The 22,278-nt window shown below is 45.1% G+C and overlaps 1 protein-coding gene across 2 annotated transcripts in view; it reads right to left on the reverse strand.

Moving 5' to 3' along the window:
* PRKCB (protein kinase C beta) overlaps positions 1 to 22,278 on the reverse strand; it is a 367,575-nt gene that overhangs the window by 51,725 nt on the left and 293,572 nt on the right. For both annotated transcript variants that reach the window (XM_081554487.1, XM_081554486.1), the window contains exon 10: positions 11,877 to 12,050. In XM_081554487.1, coding sequence (XP_081410613.1) covers positions 11,877 to 12,050 — 174 coding nt within the window. The remainder of the gene's footprint in view (positions 1 to 11,876; positions 12,051 to 22,278) is intronic.

Below are 22,278 nucleotides of genomic sequence, written 5' to 3' on the forward strand. Positions count from 1 at the left end.
GGTCGCAAAGAATCAGACATGACTGAACAACAACAATGTTGCTGGTGAGGGAGAGTAGAATGCACAGAGTTACAAAAGAGGAGATTCAAGCAAGGCGGGGGGGCCATCCACCCAAACTTCAGAATTCTCACTTTAAGATCTTTACCGAGTATATCATCTAAATCATTTACTAAGATTTATTTTAAAATATTTTTTCATTAACTCATCTTTGTTTTTGTTTTTACTTAAACACAGTTACTTAAAAATTTTAAAACTTCATATCAAATTCACAAATGGAGGTTCACTGTTTCCTCTGTAAAATAAGTGCCTACCCGGACTCTGTTGAGTCTACACTATAACCAGTTCGCTTTTGGTACATCAATCCCTTAAATGCCTTATTTTAAAAACAAACGTCCCTGTACCACCAAGTTCATCTTCCACTCCAGAGCAAGGAAGATTAAAATTTGGAAAACACTGCCAAGGGCAGCCTAGAGCCCATCTTGAGCAGGGAAGTGAACTTTTTAGAACTTTTACTGAGCATTTATTTTTGTAAGTCACGGTGTTAGGCGTTAAAGGAACAAAACTGATAAGATGCAGGTCTTACCTTCAGAGAATTCAGAATCTTGGTTAAAACAAATACATGACTAACTCAAGCCATCATCTGAAGTGGGATGTGTTCAGAGAAATTGCACAACAGGGACAGAGAGCGAGCTCTGGGGACTTCAGCTCATGAAATGGCCTTCAACCAACACCTCCAATTCTAACATAATTATTCCCCTCAATAGATAGTTTTCTCAGTCATATCTGACTCTTTGTGATCCAATGGGCTGTAGCCCGACAGGCTCCTCTGTCCATGGAATTCTCCAGGCAAGAAAACCAGAATTGGTTGCCATTCCCTTCTTCAGCGGATCTGCCCAACTCAGGGAATGGAACCGGGTATCCCGCATTGCAGGCAGATTCTTTACCATCTGAGCCACCAGGGAAGCCCATTCCCCACCCCCATCCCCCCATAATGCCCTAAAATTTGACTTTGTTCTCCTACTGTTTCTCTAAAATTATTCCAAGGTTTTAAAGATCTTTCTCCTAGTCACGTGCAGTGGGTTTGGATCAGGACCTATCTGCTGGCCTCTCCTATGTGGACATTAGAAAGTATGTATTGAGTCTGGACTCCAAGTCCAGCTTGGCTCCTGCTACTTGCTCTGTTTTCCAAAGAGGACTTGTCACAGCTCAAAACATCAACTCTCATTGCTCCAGGCTGATGAATCTTGACTTCAGTTTCTACCCTCTCCCTTTCTCCTGAGCTCCAGTCAGCTCCAGCTGGCTACAGGACGTTTCTACGTGGGTGTTCCACTGTCAACTCCAATTAAAGGCTCCGAAAGGCAAGCTCACCATCTTTCCCCTCAAACTAGCCAGTCTGCTCAACTTTCAAAGTGTTCCCCCCTAATTGTCCTCGTTATTGTGATGATTTTTCATTTACACACTGCCCTTGTCCCTGAAGCGTGAAACGACTTCAGTTAATTTTAAATTTCCTTTCCCCATGACCTCTCATGTTCAATCAGTAAATAAATTAAATATCTGTCTGTCACTGCAGCGTGCAAAATGGTGGGATGGCATTTCTCAAATGTGGAGTGTGAGTATGAGGATAATGACTGGGGACTTCCCTGGTGGTCCAGTGATTAAGACTCCATGCTCCCAATGCAGGGGGCCTGGTGGGGAAACTAGATACCACATGCCATAACTAAGACCCAGGGCAGCCAAATAAAAAATAAAATTAAAAAATGGCTGGACTGCATGTGCAGAATTCACCAGGGGGGTTATGGAAAGGGCAGGGCATTTAAAGAGATAATCAGTGTTCCTCTAAGTCAGCTGAAAGTGGGATATGACACGATGCCCATGTGACTGCCAGGAGGACACCTGCCACTTTTAATAAGGTGCCCTGGACAGAGAAAAGCAGCAATGTGGGCAACTCTACGCATGTACCCTTTCTAAGGTGAGTGCAGTAAGTGTTAATCTATTTAATGATCTTAAATGATCTTCCAAGCTGGTCAGTGAATCAATCCTGTCTGTAAACTGTTCTCTTACTGCAGAGATCCATCTGTTTCTCCCAAGAAGCTGTGCAGTTAAGGGCTCTAGCGTGGCACGAGCTTGTCTTGAGTGCAAGTCCTAGGGATCCTGCTTACTCTGAGATCTTGCATTAGTTACTTAAACTTCCTCTGCCTCCATGAAGGGACAGGAACAGCTTCTCCTCCAAACGGAGTTTGCAAAGATGGAACAGATGATGCACACGGAATCCACGCAAACTGGTGGAGCCTCATTCATATGAGGGTGTGACACCTTCTTTCCACTGTATTCTGTAGCCTAAGAATCACTATCAGAATCATGCAATCTGATGCTACTCTAACTGTATTTTCAGCTTTCTAAGCTTTGCCCTTCCACATAGAAAGCAAAGTTCTCAAGTTCAGTTCAGTCGCTTAGTTGTGTCTGACTCTTTGCGACCCCATGGACTGGGGCTAGGGCCATCTCTCTTCTTCCCTGGAATTCTATGGACCTTTGATTACTGAATGAATACACAAAGGTCACCATCAAGAGGGTAGAGAGAAGCAGGCTGTGTCCATTCCTACCCACCCCAGCTCTGTATGTGGGGGTTGCATTCCTGGGTCCTTTCCTGCACTCAAGATTCTTGGATGGCTTTAGTTGCTTAAGGCCCAGACATCTATCTCTCCAGCTTCCTCTCCTTGGAGACACTGAATACCCTATTTGTACTGTTAGCAGCAGGCTATGTCCTGCTCCAACCCAATCGATCTCCTTGGACTCAAGATGCTGTCTCCTACCTGACAAGAGCACCAATTATTCCTTCCCTGTAGATACAACTCCTTCTTAAAATTTCCTACAGAACTAGTAGTCAATTACTAGGGGATTGGACTAGGAAGAAAACAACTGACCTATGCTGAACCAATCAGATTCTCTTTCCTGAGTATGAACTGGAATGTGGGGAATTTGGTGGACAGGCAAACAAGGGGATAGGGAAGCCATGTTACCATAAGCAGGGAAAAACAAAGAAAGCATGGAGAAAGAAACAAGAGATTTAGTCTAGAATGCCTTCAAGTTATAGATTCTAGATCTTCATGAGGCTCAGGTATTGCCTTTCGGTCATTTGTTTCCAATATTTTCTTTTTTAACAGCTAATTTGAAAGAAGGGTATTCTATTTCTTGCAACTCAACCATAGAGACTACTGCCAAGAGCTTCCTACAGCAACACCCTTACATTAAACCATATCCTTGGATACCGCTGCCAACCAAACTTGACCCCGAATTACAAAGACCCCTTAGAAACTCTTTGTGCTCAATGGACATGTCATCAGGGGCCAGCTCTACAAGCAGAATCATTCTCATCCCCTTCCCTGTCCCTTTTTGCATTCTGGGTTGACGTCCCTCCCAGCATGCCTTGCAACTGAGTTCTTGCTGGGCCACGACAGCAAATTTGGGGAGGAAGTAACTTCTGTCCTTCAGTGACTCATGAAATCTAATTCTATTTAAAAAAAAAAAAAAGAAGTACATATGTTCAATTGAAAAGAAAACATTTAAAATAGATGTTTTGCTAAGGAGACTCAACTGCCTGTGCCCACTGGCAGTTGGGAAATTGCATGAATGTGCCGGGCTGACAACTGTCCCTGGGAAACACTGCAAAAAGGCTGGAGGAAATGCAATCCTTTTGTGCCTAGGCAGCCAGGTGCCCCTACAGCACAGATCAAAGGGGTAGCCTCATTTATTATTTGTTCTGCACTTTGTATACCATCTCTTTTAATCTTCACTTCTTATGTCACTTTAAAGACGATGAAACCAATATCCAGATCTGTTAAGTGAATTCCTGGAGGTCACACAGCCAGGAATCTCAGACCTAGATATATTTGACTGAGAAGCTCCTACTTATCCCATTGTACTTCTAGAAAAATTGGCCTAACCCCATTCTCCTAAGACCAGTTCCTCTAATGAGCAATTCACTAAAAATTCAACCTCCTTCTGATGGCTTTTGCATCTGTGTGTTGATACTGAAGCTGAAGCTCCAATACTGTGGCCACCTGATCCAAAGAGCCAACTCATTGGAAAAGACCCTGGTGCTGGGAAAGACTGAAGGCAGGAGGAGAAGTGGAAGACAGAGGATGAGATGGTGGGATGGCATCATTGACTCAATGGACAAGAGTTTGAGCAAGCTCCATGAGATAGTGGAGGACAGGGAAGCCTAGCATGCTGCAGTCCATGGGATTGCAAAGATTTGGACACGGCTTAGCGATTGAACAATTTCAGTATTAACTTTTGCCATCTTGTGGTACATTCAACACTTTTAAGGTATTTTATCACAGACTCTCCTGAAATAATATAAATTCAAAATGAAGACAATTACCCACAGGCCCCTCCCTACATCAAATTAATGTTTTGATTTGTCTATATCTCTGATTCTTTTCCATGTGCAAATCTAATTTTAACACATTTAGAACAATCTCTTAAATAGAATTTGATATCTTACATTTTCTGTTAAATTGAGCCATGCATATTTTTCAAGGATTTAAAAAATCCAGTTGTCTAAGAATACTTCTGATGTAACTTTGCTTTTCTAAACAAGTTTTTTGAAATTAAATTTGCATCATTTTAAGGATGATAAAAACTGTTTCGTACATTGGTGGGGCGTCTTTTTCCCTTTTATCTATTCTGACCACCATCAAGATTCTTTTTCTTTTATTAAGAATCTTTTATCTTCCAAATTCTAAGTCTGTAGCAAGAAAAACATATCAAGTCTGCAGCATAATATACTAGATCTGTCATTTTTTTTTTTTAAAGGTAGCTGATTCATAAAGGAATTCTGGGTCACAAGATACAAAATGACACTCCACTCGGGCTACACTGGCCTGGTCGCTGCTCCTCAAACACGCCGAGCATGTCCCTGCCTGGGGCGTTTACACTCATTCTTCCTGCTGTCTAGAACACTTTGCCCCGAGATATCCACATGCTTCGCTCCCTCATTTGCTCTGGTCTCTGCTCAAATGTCATCCTTATCAGAAACACCGCCCCTGATCATCCAATCAAAAATAGCATCTCTGTTTTCATCCATCATCTCTCACCCCCTTGTTTTCTGTTATTATTGTTTATCATCTGTCTCCCCCACTCAAATGTAAATTCCAAAGGAACGGGGGTACTTTTATCTCTTCTGTTCATGGATGCACCCTCCCAGTGGTGCAGCTGGGTCCTGACACATTTATGTCAACAAATAAATACTTGTTGACAGAATCAATAAGCATTAGTACCGTCTGCAGACTGGCAGTAATGATCTAACTTTCAGGGATGCTGGCTTTAGGGATATTGTCTACTCCAGCTCAGGCTCCACCTCCAGAGCACCAATCTGGGGTCAAGGGAGATGTAATTCCAGAAGGGGATGACGACCACCTTCCTGGGCTTTCCTGCTCACCTGAGCTGGGCTAACAGTGCTCTGTCTCATCTATATGTAGGGTTCCCTAAATCTGAAAATTACTCCGACCGTAAAGTCTTTCCAATCATCATCATATCCTTGTGAGACAAGTGGGTGATGCTTTCCTAGTGAAACGAACACCTGAAGGGGCATTAGGTCATCTGCCACTCACCGACAGTGTCAAAAATCAAAGTCAAAGTGTTAGTCACTCAGTCGTGTTCGACTCTCTGTGACCCCATGGATGGAAGCCCGCCAGGCTCCTCTGTCCGTGGAAGAATACTGGAGTGGGTTGCCATTCCCTTCTCCAAGGGATCTTCCCAAACCAGGGATCAAACCCAGGTCTTCTGCATTGCAGGCAGATTCTTTACCATCTGAGCCACCACGGAAACTAGTGTCACTTAACAGTGTAACCTGAGCCATTGCAAATTTCTGAGGGTTGGCTTCCTTTGAGGAAGTGTGAACAGTAGTATGTGCTTATGGTGTCTTTGTTAAAATCAGACGTGATCATGACAGTGAAGATAATTTATAAGCTAGAAAAAGGAACCTAGATGTAAGACAGAGGCAAGCTAGCAAGGCCTCAAGGTTGAGGGTTCTAGAGTCTTTTTTTTTTTCCTAGAGTCTTACAGAGCAAATCCCAGCCCCTCCGTCCCCTTTTCACAGACGAGGGCACTGTGAATGGCAACTGGGAATTGCCATTCCCCCGCTCCTGTGTGGCATTACTCAAGTTACTTCTCAGAATATCAGCGCCCTCATCTCTACACTGGGGGCAGTTCCAGGGCTCACCCAGGGTGCTGTCAGGAGGATAAAATGAGAGGTTATCTGTAGAGTGTTGAGCACAGAGCATGACACTCACAGACACGCTAATGTCAGCTGCCGCTTTTTATTGTTTTTATCTGTTAAGGCCATTTTGGTAGCAACTCAACATAATCTATTAGAAAACACTTGGGTTCTGGGTTCATCAGTGCTGTGTCGAGGGCAAACTACCCTCCATGTCCCAGATCCTCAATCCTTTCACCTGCAAGGTGGGATGTCAGATAAATCCTTCCATTGCAAGATTCTTTGTGAGGATGGAATGAAGCAGAGTATTCACAGGCCCACACAATGGTAGATGCTCAGATGGAGAGTCAGGTCCACTCCACGGCGGGGAAAGTGGAGGGATGCAGCAGGGGTGGTATTTTACAGAGCAGGTGAGGGATGTGGTTGGGCCCCCACTGGAGCCCAGAGACAGGCTGGCTGCTGGCAGTTCCACCCCAGGAGAGTCAGATGAAGTGGGAATCGGGGAACACTCACTCAGAAGACCTCACCGTATAGTGATGAAGTGTAAAGCCCTTTGGAGCATGGCTGCCTGGCTTTCAATCCTGGCCCTGAAATGTACGAGCTGTATGTATGGCTTCAGTGCCCTTGTCTGTGAAATGGGGTGATGCTGGGACCCATCCAGGGACCATCACCTGGATGGTGATGTGTCCATCACATGGCTGGACCTGTGTCTCACATATTGTAGGCATTATTCTTGTCGTTTAGTCTCTAGGTCATGTCCAACATTTCTGCGACCCCACAGACTGTAGCCTGCCAAGCTCCTCTGTCCATGGGATTTCCCAAGCAAGAATACTGCAGTGGGTTGCCATTTCCTTCTCCAGGGGATCTTCCCAGCCCAAGGATAGAACCCGAGTCTCCTGCTTGGCAGGCAGATTTTTTTTTTTAACCACTGAGCCACTGGGGAAGCCCTACTGCATTATTAAATCTCTGAAATAAGTTTATGTAAACTTAAAATATAAGTGCTTAGCCAAAGGAAAAAGTAAACAAAAACATTTCAGTGGGGGCCTTTCACTCAACAAGCATCTGCCTCGGAGTGGATGTGAGATGGGAGGGGTCCTGGCTCTCCTCTCAGCTGATCCTGCTCAGCCCCCAAGGGCCTCATGCTCAGCTGTCAAGAAGTGCATCTCCCTGAGCCAAGCATAACTCTGCTACTTAAAGTTACAGGGTTTTTTTGTTTTTTTTTTTTAATTTTGGCCACCACACAAGGCATGTAAGAAGTTACACTTTTTTTCCCCCACAAACAATACAGACAGGATAACGATTTCATCTGATCCTCACCAGCCAGAAAGCAACCAGTTCCATCGCCAGCCTTGCTGGATGGGGCCAGTCTTCAAGAGGAGGACTTTCTCCCCACACAAGACTTGAATCCACTCAATCTCTCTTCCCTGGCGGATGATGGCTCTGGAGGGGACCCACCGTTTCCATGCACGCCCAGGTCCTAATCCTCAGTTCCAGAAAGCATACCGAAATTCAAGACTCAACATTAAAAAGAAGAGCCTCAAATCCACTCTATCGTGTTTAAAACAGTAAATTACAAATGAAGACACTTTACTTAATGAGTACTAGTCACCAATGATCAGTTTCCCCCAATCTCAACACATCCAACTGAAATTGAAAACTGCCGCTCCAAGATAGCCCAGCCTCTTCCTTGAGAACAAGATCTTCTTAGTCTATTTACCACTGAAACTGTCCTTCATCTGGTGATCTCCCACGAGTCAATTTAGGAACTGCCAATGGAAAAAGCAGAAGACGTGGGAATGAGGGAGTCTAGAGGTCTAAGGGCCTAGTTGTGACTTGAACACCTCCAGGCTTTAACTCCCCAAGGTAACATTAGAGATTTGCACTTGTAAGATGTATGCCCTTCTCCATCTCCACCAAGTCTCACGCGATGTGAATTGTTGCTCACTTAACATTTTTCTTTACAAGACTCTGTTGTTTCACTCAAAAATTTTATTTTAAAAGCAAACTTTAATCACCTTTGGGACATAACAGTGAACCAATTCATGAAAACTGTCAAGAAAACTGTCAAGTAACAGAAAAGTCTCATTTATCTATCCTGATTTCTAGATGAACTATATCACCAGGGGACAAAGAAACAGGTGAGGGAAGTCTCTCTTTATAAAAGCATCCAACTAATAAAGAAAAAGAAATAATAGAATTAGGAAATCACCACCTCACAGTCCTTTATGAATTCATGGACCCAGACACAGAGCATCTCTGGTTGCCAACATACAAAAAGAGAGGCAACTGGACATTATGTGCCTTTGGATTAAAAAAAAAAAAACCAGCCACCTGGTCTTACCAAAGGGATCAAACTTGAGTCTGGCCAAGCTTCTAGGTCCAGATACCAATTTTCAAAAAACAGGGGACAGAGGAAACAGATACAGCGGCCCCCAGACAGCAATCAGCAAAATTCGGAATGTGAAAATGCTGTGGGTCAGACAACCTAGGCTCTTTAGCAGGTAAAAGAAAGGATGGAAGGAATGGAGAAGGAAATCATTATATTAAAGACACATCAAATTTCTACAAATGGGAAAGAGGAAACTATCTTATCAAGGGATGATAAAACTTAAGTGATAAAACTATAGAGACAGGCAAGGAAGTCAAGCTACCATTTGTGGGGCGATGGAGATTAGGACGCACAGAAGCTTCTAGAGTGGCTGCCAAAGTTCTTTCTTGACCTGGATGGTGGTATAAGGAGCTTAACTCTAAAAACTCATTATTAAAACACTAATTGTGTGCGGTTTCTTTGTATTTGTCTTATAATATCTCAAAATTTAAAAATTAAAAGACTTTATAGTGCTGTCTTAAATGAACGAAATCTATAAAAAATACATAAAATGAAAGCAAAACAATGACTTAGAAACTGCTATTTAGGGACTTCCCTGTGGTCCAGTGGCTAAGACTCCATCCTCCCAAAGCAGGGAGTCCAGGTTCGATCCCGGGTCAGGGAACTAGATCCCACATGCCATAACTAAGAGTTCCATGCTGCAAATAAAGATTCCGCATGCCGCAATAAAGACCCAGCACAGCCTAAATAAATATTTAAAAAGAAGCCGTATACTTATGGCTGATTCATGTTGACTACAGCCAAACAAATATTAAAAAAGGAAACTGTATACTTATGACTGATTCATGTTGATGTATGGCAGAAACAAACACAATATTGTAAAGTAATTATCCCTCAATTAAAAATAGGTAAGTAAAAAGAAACTGCTATTTGTCAAAGCTCAGAACCTGACACCTGGTCCTCTATCTCTCTGTGAAAAAGGCAAGTGTTAGAAAGATGTTAATGGCCATGCTAGCACCAAATAGAAACATTCTCCTTGAGGTACTCAGAAGAATGTACAGCGAACAAAAAAGAACACAATTTAAAATTCGTGCAGCATCCAAAATCACCCTTCAACTGCCCAGCACCATACTGCATGGTGTTACATGCTTCACACTTTGACAAACATGACTTCAGCTCTTAGTCCTGCCTGCAGTGGAGTGAAAATCTTCTTATAGCCTGTTGTCACCACCAGACCTAAAAAGAAGCTGGTGGGTCAAAGTCCTCGAAAGAAATACTGCACACATTTGCCAAGAATGTTCCCTCTCTTGATGACCTGTGGCAGGGAGGTTGGGATTTGGGGAAAGGGCCCCAGCAGAAAAACCATCCCTTTACCCAAAATGAAGATGCCCCTGTGGCATCAGGGAACAACCTAGGGACCCCTTGACTTCTCCAGATTCTGCTATCACAACACCGTTACATTGTTGGTAATATTCCCCTGTCTGTCACCTTTGCTTTAAGAGGAGAAAACAGGACCTAGCTTCTCAAAAAGAGGACCTAGCTTCCTCAGCTCTATACCTCAGTACCAGTCCAGGCCAAGGCCAATGTTAAATGTCTGTGAACTGGATAACCAACATTTATGAGTGTTTGGGGGCTTCCCAGGTGGTGCAAAAGTAAAGAATCTGCTTGCCAATGCAGGAGACATGGTTGGATCCCGAGGTCGGGAAGATCCCCTGGAGTAGGAGGTGGCAACCCACTCCAGGATACCTGCCTGGGAAATCCCATGAACAGAGGAGCCTGGCGGGCTACAGTCCATGGGGTCCTAAAGAGTCGGACAAGACTGAGTGACTGAGCAGTGCACAAAGTGTTTACCAGGTAACAAGCACCGCGTTAAGCACTTCTCATGTGTAACCTCATTTCCTCCTCATAGCAACCTTGGATGCAGCTACTATTATCCCTTTTACATATGAAGAGACTGAGGCCCGGGAGGGGGGGTGCATAATTTTCTCAAGGCCACTCAGCCGGAAAATGACAAAGCTGAGATGTGAACCCAGGTCCTTCTGACCACAACAGGTATCAAGAAACTCTCACAACAAGGAAGGAGCTGGGTTCTGACTCTGCCCCTCTCACCACAGGTAGTTTTACATCTAGGGTACAGCCTGCACTGAGAAAACCCACCCCAAACCCAGTTCCGGGTCTTTCTAGGCTGGCGGGGGACTCAATCGAACTTAGTGGAGCACAGGACTTGGGGATGCTGGAGGAGCAAAGAAACTTTAAAGCACACAGAATTTGCAATAGCATCCCATTGCGCACAGGAGTTGGGTTCTAAAATCAGAATGGAGGGTGCAAACTGGAGCAAGTCAAAATAATCTTGAACATGCCCTTAAAGCGTCTTTGAGACTCTAGGCCTTTGGCCCTGAGAAGCTTCCAAAGCAAGAATTAACTCTCTATCTCTTTGCATTTGGGTTCTGCCCTGCCTTCCCCTACTCCCACCCGTGCCACACACACAGTGTCTGGTACCTGGGAAAGGCTCACAGATGAGGCAGATGGCTGAGAAAGCTAGGTCCTATTTCTGAGAAGGTCGTGCTCTTAAAGTAAAGGAGACAGACAGGGGGAGAGTTACCAGTTGATGCAATGGGGGCTGTGACAGCAGAGCCCGGTGAGGTGAATGGGGTCCCAGATTGCAGTCTGATTGCCACAAGCACCCCCTTAGCGATGGAGACCCAGGTCTAGTGTGCACAGGGGAAGGTAAGAGGTTGTTTGAAGGACGTCTCTCATTCTCACAGATGGAAGTAGAATCACAGTGAATAACAGATAGTCCACAGATTCCCTTCTCTTCTTAGCAGTCTGCCTCTGAGCTTATCAGCCCTTGCCCAGGCTGTGTCCCCTGCCCCGGGAGTCCTATGAGGGCCACGCAACCTGCAGCGTGGAATTATGCATTTATCTGAAGGGTCCAGAGGCCTGGCTGTGACCCTGTAGGGGCACCCATGAGGACCTCTGAGCTCATCCCCATCTGTAACTGCTGCTAGAACATCTCAGACTGTGGGACTGAAAGTCCTGAGTTCCTGTCCCCAAGTCACCTCTTGCTGCCAGAGGAGGGCCCTGTTCAATTGGTTATAAAACCAATTGCCTGAGTTCCTTTATCTTTGTTGAAACAGCATCTGCCTCAGGGGAGAGCGCTTCTCAGTGGCAACCTCAGAAAAATGCTCCGTGGCCGTCCCTGGGCCTGACAGCCTTCTGTCTCCAGGATGAGAAGGGCCCGGGTGCCTCTTTGGGGTGGCCACTGCTAGAACCTCTCTGGCCAAAGCCTGGAAGCCTGGAGGTGGAGGGGCCCGGGCCCCGGGTAGTTACCATGGTCTGGAAGCAGGAATGCAGCTGGGTCAGGAAGGGCGGCTTCCCAGGCAGGGCCAGCACCCGCTTTTCCACCATCGTGCATTCCACGTCATCATCTTGGATGACCACGTCCTTTTTCAGGATCTTCACGGCGTACAGCTCATCTGTGCCTTTTCGCTCTGAGAGCATGACCTGCAAGACAGCGGGCATGTCAGTGTCGTTGAAGGGGCCCCCGGTGAAGCCACTGGTGGCTGAGGGTCATTCAGCTCCGTTCCAAGCTTCTTCCACACGCCCTCAGTGGATGCTGATATGACACATGAAGTTTCCCATGGACCTTGAACCTTGAATGGATGAACCCAACCGAAAAGAGGGTGGTTCCAAGACAGACATAGACTCACCAAAGTAGAAAACAAACTTATGGTTACCAAAAGGGAAAGCAGGGGCAGGGGGATAAATCAGGAGCTTGGGATTAACAGAGACACACTACCAGAGGAGCCTGGCAGGCTATAGTCCATGGGTTTGCAAAAGAGTCGGACACAACTTAGCGACTAAACAACAACAAAACAACAAGGATCTACTGTACAGCACAGGGAACTATATTCAGTATCTTGTATTAATAATAACCTCTAATGGAAAAAGAATCTAAAAAGGAATATAGATATATAAACTGAATCACTCTGCTGTACGCCTGAAACTAACACAACATTGTAAATTAACTATCCTTCAATTTTTTAAAAGAAAAAAATTAAAAATAGAAGACGGTTCCAAGAGTGATGAGCATGTATCAAGATATCCCTCTGGGATACATATCAATACCCAGTCAAACATAAACCCCATGAGGGCAAGTATCTTTGCCTGTTTTGTTTGTTGGTGTACGCCCACGAGCCTGGAATAGTGCCTGGCACACAGCAGATGTTCAAGAAGTATTTGTTGAAGGAAGGAATGATTAAATTCCTGATAAAACTGAATTGGGGGCAATGGTTCTCTTATTCTTTCAGTTATTTAATATTTACTAAGAGCCTGCTAAGCTTGGAGAAACACCATTAGATGAGCAGGCACGTTTCCTGACGCTGCATTCCAGGGAGGAAGGAGGACTTTGGACATTAATTACAGGGATGATTAATGTAATATTTTAACATCCCCTCCTGTGGTCCTGGGGCTTCCTTCCACACAGCCGTGGTCACAATCAGAGCATGTTAATCAGCGTGGCTCGTGACACATCATTATTTTCACGGTTGTGACTATGCCAGAGGGAAGAGTGACCCACAGGCACCGTTCTCAAGAAGCCTCTTAGAAGCATGGGCCAGGATCATGTTGTTCAAGACCTAATCTGGTCTGGGGGCTTCTGAGAAGGCTTCCTGGAGGAAGAGGCAATCAGATCGAAGTAAGTACACACTGCACGCACTCTGTCAGATATTTTGCAGGCAATAATATCAATCACCACATTATTTTGAGTACCATGTGCCAGACAACGAGTGGTTCTCATTTGTTATTTCTCATTCACTTTGCCTAAGACTCTGGGAAGTCAGTACCATTCAGAATTGCATTTTACATGGGAGAGGCAACACAGGGGTGGGGGATTAAGAGGTACAGACTATTAGGTATAAAATAAGCTACAAGGGTATATTACACAACACAGGAAATACTGCCAATATTTTATAGTAACTATAAATGGAGTATAACCTTTAAAAATTGTGAATCACTACAATGTACACCTGCAACTTATATACTATTGTACATCAACTATGCTTCAATAATAAACAAACAAATAAAAGTTTTAAATTAATGAATTAAAAAGAAAAGAGCTCTATCTCATAGGTGGCTCATGGAAGGTAAGTGACCTGTGACACCAAAAACTCAGTTAGGGACAGAGCCAGGATTTGAACCCAGTCTACCTGAACTAGAAGAAATGGAGTAGCCATCATAGTCAACAAGAGTCTGAAATGCAGTACTTAGATGCAATCTCAAAAATGACAGAATGATCTCTGTTCGTTTCCAAGGGCAAACCATTCAGTATCACAGTAATCCAAGACTATGCCCCAACCAATAATGCTGAAGAAGTTGAAGTTAAACGGTTCTATGAAGATCTACAAGACCTTCTAGAACTAACACCCAAAAAAGATGTCCTTTTCATTATAGGGGACTGGAATGCAAAAGTAAGAAGTCAAGAAATACATGAAGTAACAGGCAAATTTGGCCTTGGAGTACAGAATGAAGCAGGGAAAAGGCTAATAGAGTTTTGCCAAGAGAACACACTGGTCATAGCAAACACCCTCTTATAACAACACAAGAGAAGACTCTATACATGGCCATCACCAGATGGTCAATACCGAAATCAGACTGATTATATTCTTTGCAGACAAAGATGGAGAAGCTCTATACAGTTAGCAAAAACAAGACCGGGAGCTGACCGTGGCTCAGATCATGAACTCCTTATTGCCAAAAGGAAAAAGGAAAGTGAAGTCACTCAGTTGTGTCTGACTTTTTGCAACCCCATGGACTGTAGCACACCAGGCTCCTCTGTCCATGGGATTTTCCAGGCAAGGGTACTGGAGTGGGTTGCCATTTCCTTCTCCAGAGGATCTTCCTGACCTAGGGATTGAACCCGGGTCTCCCACGTTGCAGGCAGACGCTTTACCATCTGAGCCACCAGGGAAGCCTTAACGGACTTGCCAAATTCAGACTTAAATTGAAGAAAGTAGAGAAAGCCACTAGACCATTCAGATATGACCTAAATCAAATCCCTTACAATTATACAGTGGAAGTGAGAAATAGATTCAAGGGATTAGATCTGATAGACAAAGTGCCTGAAGAATTATGGACGGAGGTTTGTGACACTGTACCGGAGGCAGTGATCAAGACCATCCCCAAGAAAAAGAAACGCAAAAAGGCAAAATGGTTGTCTGAGGAGGCCTTAAAAACAGCTATGAAAAGAAGAGAAGCGAAAAGGCAAAGAAGAAAAGGAAAGATACACCCATTTGAATTCAGAGTTTCAAAGAATAGCAAGGAGAGGTAAGAAAGCCTTCCTCAGTGATCAATGCAAAGAAATAGAGGAAAATAAATAGAATAGGAAAGACTAGAGATCTCTTCAAGAAAATTAGAGATACCAAGGGAACTGCTCATGCAAAGATGGGCGCAACAAAGGACAGAAATGGTATGGACCTAACAGAAGCAGAAGATATTAAGAAGAGATGGCAAGAATACACAGAGGAACTATACAAAAAAGATCTTCATGACCCAGATAATCACGATAGTGTGATCACTCACCTAGAGCCAGACATCCTGGAATGTGAAGTCAAGTGGGCCTTAGGAAGCATCACTACGAACAAAGCTAGTGGAGGTGGTGGAATTCCAGTTGAGCTATTTCAAATCCTAAAAGATGATGCTGTGAAAATGCTGCACTCCATATACCAGCAAATTTGGAAAACTCAGCAGTGGCCACAGGACTGGAAAAGGTCAGTTTTCATTCCAATCCCAAATAAAGGTAATGCAAAAGAATGTTCAAACTACCTCACAGTTGCACTCATCTCACATGCTAGAAAAGTAATGCTCAAAATTCTCCAAGCCAGGCTTCAACAGTACGTGAACCATGAACTTCCAGATGTTCAAGCTGGATTTAGAAAAAGCAGAGGAACCAGAGATCAAATTGCCAACATCTGCTGGATCATTGAAAAAAGCAAGAGAGTTCCAGAAAAACATCTACTTCTGCTTTATTGACTATGCCAAAGCCTTTGTGTGGATCACAACAAACTGTGGAAAATTCTGAAAGAGATGGAAATATCAGACCACCTGATCTGCCTCCTGAGAAATCTGTATGCAGGTCAAGAAGCAACTGTTAGAACTGGATATGAAACAACGGACTGGTTCCAAATCCGGGAAGGCATTACTCTGCTTATTTAACTTATATGCAGAGTACATCATGAGAAATACTGGACTGGATGAAGCACAAGCTGGAATCAAGACTGCCAGGAGAAATATCAATAATCTCAGATATGCAGATGACATTACCCTTATGGCAGAAAGCGAAGAAGAACTAAAGAGCCTCTTGATGAAAGGGAAAGAAGAGAGTGAAAAAGTTGGCTTAAAACTCAACATTCAGAAAACAAAGATCATGGCATCTGGTCCCATCACTTCATGGCAAATAGATGGGGAAACAGTGGAAACAGTGACAGACTTTATTTTTTGGGTCTCCAAAATCACTGCAGATGGTGACTGCAGCCATGAAATTAAAAGACGCTTGCTCCTTGGAAGAAAAGTTACGACCAACCTAGACAGCTTATTAAAAGCAGAGACATTACTTTGCCAACAAAGGTCCATCTAGTCAAAGCTATAGTTTTTCCAGTAGTCATGTGTGGATGTGAGAGTTGGACGATAAAGAAAGCTGAGCGCCAAAGAATTGATGTTTTTGAACTGTGGTGTTGGAGAAGACTCTTGAGAGGCCCTTGGACTGCAAGGAGATCCAACCAGTCCATCCTAAAGGAAATCAGTCCTGAATATTCATTGGAAGGACTGATGCTGAAACTGAAACTCCAATACTGTGGCCACCTGATGTGAAGAGCTGACTCATTTGAAAAGACCCTGATGCTGGGAAAGACTGAAGGTGGGAGGAGAAAGGGACGACAGAGGAGGAGATGGTTGGATGGCATCACCGACTCGACGGACATGAGTTTGAGTAAGCTCTGGGACTTGGTGATGGGCAGGGAAGCCTGGCATGCTGCAGTCCATGGGGTCGCAAAGAGTCGGACACGACTGAGCGACTGAACTGAACTGAACTGAACTGAACTGAACCTGACCTCAAGGTCTCTGCCTTTATACACTCCACTTGTCAGAGCTCCAGAAGAATCCTCCAGGAGTTTAGGTGGCTGAGGAAATGAAAATGCTCACCCCTGACTTGGCTGGAGGATCAGAGACAGCAAGAGAGGCCTGGGGACAGAGGGAGCCTTGGGGCAGGAGGGCAGCTCCCATGCTCCACTCGGCTCTTGCCTGGGTATGACAGGCTTCCCTGGACTCCTGCAGTGAGCTCTGGGCTGAGCTTCCCACTCCTCTGTGCAGTCTCCTGGCCGCACCATTTTCTCTCTCATCATGGCCAGGGATGGCTGTGGGCGACACAGATTCAGGAACTTAGAACTCTTAGGGAGAAAGTCCCTGACACACACACTTCCAAAGCAAGAGGGCTTTTGCAGCCTCTTTCTCCCCCAGCCTCACCACAGAAATATGAGCTGCCAAGCTGAGCAGATCCTGCCAGGAGCTGCCTGGGCAGGGCAGGGCTCAAAGTGCTGGACTGTGTCTGCAGCTTATTTCTCATCTCTCTCTGCTCCCTCACAGGTACCCAGAGCCGTTTTTCCTTCCCTAGCCCTCACCAAGGCAGACACAGTGGCTCCACTAAGATGGAAAGAGTAGCCTGAAGACAGGGGTTTTCTGCTCCCAGATTCCCCAGGAGCCCAGGGCTGGACAAGAGCAGGGAGAGCCATGACCAGAGGTGGATGTGTAGAGGGAGTGAAGGCGGGTAGAAGCCAAGCCGTCAGCTGGGAGGACCCCCCAGGACACACGAGGGGCTCAGCGCTTCGAGTGTGGACAGACCTGCTGTACCATCACCACTGGTCAAGGTACCGTCTAACAATCCTGAATACTTGTGAACACCCCACCTCACCCACCCACCACCCCCCAAGAACCCAGGAGAGGGGCCCTGGACTTCTTGAATCTCAGTGCAGCCCCCTGCCTGGAGGAGGAGCAAGACAGATATCTGGGAATTTCCCCAGGCAGCAGGGGCAGGTACCATAAGTCTGTTTCAACTACCCCCATTCTACAGATAAACAAACTGAGGCTCAGAGAGATGAACCTGCTCAAGCTAATAACTGTGTAGTCCCTGTTTGATGCATGAGACAGGGCGCTCAGGGCCAGTGTACTGGGATGACCCTGAGGGATGGGATGGAATGGGGAGGGACGTGGGAGGCAGGTTCAGGACAGGGGACACGTGTACACCCGTGGCTGATTCGTGTCGATGTACGGCCACTACAGTATTGTAAAGTAATTAGCCTCCAATTAAAATAAATTAATTGATTTAAAAAATGCAAATCTGACCAGGCTACTCAAAAGCCTTAAGTCCCTCAGTGGCTCCCTCAAGTGAAACAATTCCATGACCACATCCTGTTCTCTCTTTCCCTGTGGCTATTCTATTCCCACTGCCTGCAGTGTCCTCTCACACTCGCTCACTGCCCCGAGAATCTGAGATTCAGCTCAGATGTCACTTTTGTCTGTATCCCTCAATGATCCACGGAGACCAAAGGGGTTACTCCCTCCTCTGTACCATGGGACTGCTTTGCAGCTCTGGCAGGTACTTTACACAGGTGTTTCCTAACTTTAATCACCATTCATGTGCCTTTTTTTTTTCCCCACATTTTTTCCCCTACCACATAAACTGGTATTTCATCAGTATTTTTAAAACCTGGTCACATCTTTACTTAACCACACTTATCTGAAAAGGAAACTCTGGATCACCACCATTAATGGCAAGCCTATCGCTTCCTTAAATGAAATATGAGCAGAAAAATAAATACGAACAAAGCAGTTCTGGGAGATTCTAGCTGGATGCTACTGGCTGCTGAAAGTACTGAGCCAGACCCTGAATTTTCTCCTTGTTTAAGGAAAAAAGTGATATTAGCAAATGTTAGCTATCAATGGCATGCGGTCCACAAATGAGGCTCTCTGGTTCAAGAAACTAGAAAGACTAAGAGAAAACATAAAAAGAGAGACTAACCTTATCATGCTGCAATTAAATTTTATTTCACATCGCATCTACTTACCACCTTTAAAAACTCAAATTACTAAACTAAAATCGTCTTGCAAATCATCAACACTATGTGCTTTACATCTTAGAAAATACTGTTGCATTTGTAGTTACACGTATTTTTTTGTGTGAAGATTCTCAGTGCCTTGCCCTGTCCTAAGCTACAGGGGTAGGGAGAGAATAAGCCAGTACCAGAAGACCATTCACACAAGTGAATAGTGTGGTTGTGTCCCAATAAACCTTTATTTATAAAAACAGGTGGTGTGCCCAGCACTAGTAGTTTGCTGATCCCTGTTCTAGAACATGTATTTCAAAAAAGATCAATAAAAATCAAGAGTGACTACATTATCAAAAGTGGCTGAAGTTTAAGTTGGAAATGGACCCTAGCGTACTTTTCAGTTCTTCCAGATCCTTACTAGAATCTTCTGATTGGGCAGGGGACCTATCTGGTCACAGCTGATTGGATCAGAGGTAGAGAGCTGATCAAGGTTGAGCCAATCAGATTCTCTCACTTAAGAATGTGGAATTAGGATACTCCCAACAGTCAGTCTGGGGTCCTGAAGAGAGAAACAGACAGATCTGCCTAAAGTGGTCTTTTCCTACACTTGATCTTAGCCAAAAGGCGGAGAAGCGATAAGTGATCCTTTCCTACCACACACAGGCAAGAAAAATGGCCCAGATGTGGTGGTGGGGCTATGGGGTGAGGACAAGAATTTCAGAGAATGATCAAAGACTTTGCTTTCCAGTTCTTGGTTCCAGTCTCTCAGGAGGCTTGCCCGTTTCCATAGAAACCTCCATATCTCCCCAATAAAGTTATTATTTTATTCATACTACCTTGAGTGGATTTTTATTTCTTAAAGATCCTGTAAGACAAAATTATTGCTTGAGGAGCTCAAATTCTTAATACAAAATAAACATTTTGGGAAGTCAAATAGCATCAGGTTAGTACATGACCTGAAACAAGGCAAATTCCATTCTGTATAAACAACAGTGCCTCCAGCATTCTTGCCTGGAAAATCCCATGGACAGAGCAGCCTGGCAGGCTACAGTCCATGGGTTGGGTTCCCAGAGTCGGACACAACTGAGCACACACAGCACAGATACCTGCCTATATCAGGATTACGTGGGGATATTTGTTTACAAGACAAGATTTCAAGTGCCACCTCTGGTCTAGAGGCACTGATTGTAGCCTGGGAGTGAGCATTTTAACAAGCGCCTCCCCTTGATTCTAATTACTAAATTTGTTGCTCTGAGGAACTCTGTGTGTGTGTGTGTGTGTGTGTGTGTGTGTGTGTGTTAGTTGCTCAGTCATGTCTGACTCTTTGTGACCCGACGGACTGTAGCTCTCTAGGCTCCTCTGTCCCTGGAATTCTCCAGGCAAGAACACCACAGTGGTTTGCCATTCCCTTCTCCAGGGGATCTTCTGGACCCAGGGATCCAACTCAGGTTCTCCCACATTGTGGGCAGAGTCTTTACCATCTGAGCCACCAGAGAAGCCGCTGAAGGCCCAAGATATTTGCTGTTTCTCAAAGGGCAGAGTCTGTGCCCTGTCCCCATGAACGTGGGCAGCCTCTGAGGTAATATCAAATCGGCTCATTTAATGTAAGAGCAAGGACATTCCACAGGTAAAACAGAATTCTTTTGAGTTTCCCAACACTTTTTCTGCAGTCACGGGAACGGCAAGACAAGTCAAGTTAATATTAATATAATCAAGCTTTCCTTTCAATAGGTCCTTCTGTCCTTGGAGGGCTTCTTGAGAGCTTCCCGAGAACTTTCCCCACATCACGAAGGAAGTGATATTCTGTGGCAGTTTCAAAACATGTCTGAAGATATTTGCTGTTTCTCAAAGGGCAGAGTCTGTGCCCTGTCCCCTTGAACGTGGGCAGCCTCTGTGACTGCTCCAGTGAATGGAACACTGCGTGACTCGGGAGGCAGCAGCTTCTGTCAGTTTCTCTTGGGACACCTGCCTTTGGAGCCCTGAGGCCACCGTGCCAGCAAGGCTACATAATGAGGCCATGTGGAGAGGAAAGGCCTGGAGAAGATGCAAAGAGCCTACTGCCCAGACAACACTGGGAGCTCCAGCCCCAGCCATCCCAGCTCCAGCCAGGACAGACCCCAAACCACAACCAACCAGGGGCTGTCCCCAATCTTCTGATGCTCAGAAACCATGAGAGGTAATAATATATGAGTGGTGTTGTTTTGGGGTCTTTGGGCTTCTCTGGTGGCTCAGACAGTAAAGAATCTGCCTGCAGTGTGGAAGACCCAGGTTCGATCCCTGGGTCGGGAAGATCCCCTGGAGAAGGGAATGGCTACCCACTCCAGTATTCTTGCCTGGAGAATTCCATGGACAGAGGAGCCTGGCGGGCTACAGATGTCGTTTTAGACCTCTGAGTTTGGGGACAATTTGTGGTACAACAGGAGGCAACTAGAATAAATTCATCTAAGTTCACATGTGCCCTAAAGCAACCCAGCCTTGTCAGCTGTGGCCCCTGTTACCTGGCTTTATTTATATCCTGTGTTTAGTTACACACACTCTTTTCAATCAAAAAATGTTTAAGGCTTCAGTTGAGATGGGTAACGGAAATGGATTTCATTCTGCCTTCCAAATGAATCACCTTTCCTAGTTTCATCCAGGACTTAGAAGACTGGCCAATTCATTCATTTGTTCAGTAAACATGAATTAAGCGTCTGTGATATTCTGGGCGCTGAGGATGCAGAATGACAATGCCTTCAGGAAGCTTACACACCAGCACAAATGATCCCCATTCAATTATGATTAAACTCCTGAAACAGAAGTGCATGGTGCCCGTGGTGAGTGTTCACGTGGAAGACAACCTGATTTCGCGGGCCAGCAAAAGATGCCCTGGGGAAGTGACGGTTAAGCTGAGACCTGGAGAATTGCCAGGACTAGCAAGGTGGAGATGGGGGAAGCATATTCTGGCCAAAGGGAAGCAAACTGTGTTCCCTTCAAATTAACCAAACCTGGATCCATAAACCTTGATAGGAATGAACACTCAAGCTCTAGAATTCAAATTCCAGATTCTAACTCCCAGCTCTCTGAGATGCAGCAAACAATTGTCTGCAACAGTCAGAGCAGTACTGGCACCAAGTAGAGGGGGGTGGCTGGACAGAGAACAGGGGACGTTCAAAGGGAATGGGCCAGTGTATGTGCCAGGAAGACAGCAGGCAATGTTGAGCGGACCAGCATATAAGGGAAGGTGGCTAGTTTGGGGCTGATAATGGTAACTACCCCTACCTCTTACCTACACGGTGCATCAGCTCATGTAATTCCACACAGATATAGCGCAGGTACTGCTACTGCTCCTCACAGAAGAGGAAGCCAGGGCTTAGAGAAGTGAGGTGAGTGGTCCAAAGTCACCCCACTAGGAAGTGACCCTTGGAGGTTATCTGTCTCCAAAGTCCATGCTCTTAACCATCTGATTCTCTGAGCCCTACGAATCAAGAGTTGAGTCATGAGGCTGCACCGTCTGCATATTATTGCTGGAGTGTTTCAAATCTGACTCCAGATCCTGGCTCTGTTCTCCTTTCCCTACCCACCACACTTGTTGAGGCTTCGGCCCCTATGGCCTAACTCACGGCCAAAGACAGAACAGGTCATTTCTCCCTTTCTCA

This window comes from Giraffa tippelskirchi, chromosome 13, assembly GCF_054371585.1.
Source record: "Giraffa tippelskirchi isolate mGirTip1 chromosome 13, T2T-mGirTip1v1.2.pri, whole genome shotgun sequence".
NCBI lineage: Eukaryota > Metazoa > Chordata > Mammalia > Artiodactyla > Giraffidae > Giraffa > Giraffa tippelskirchi.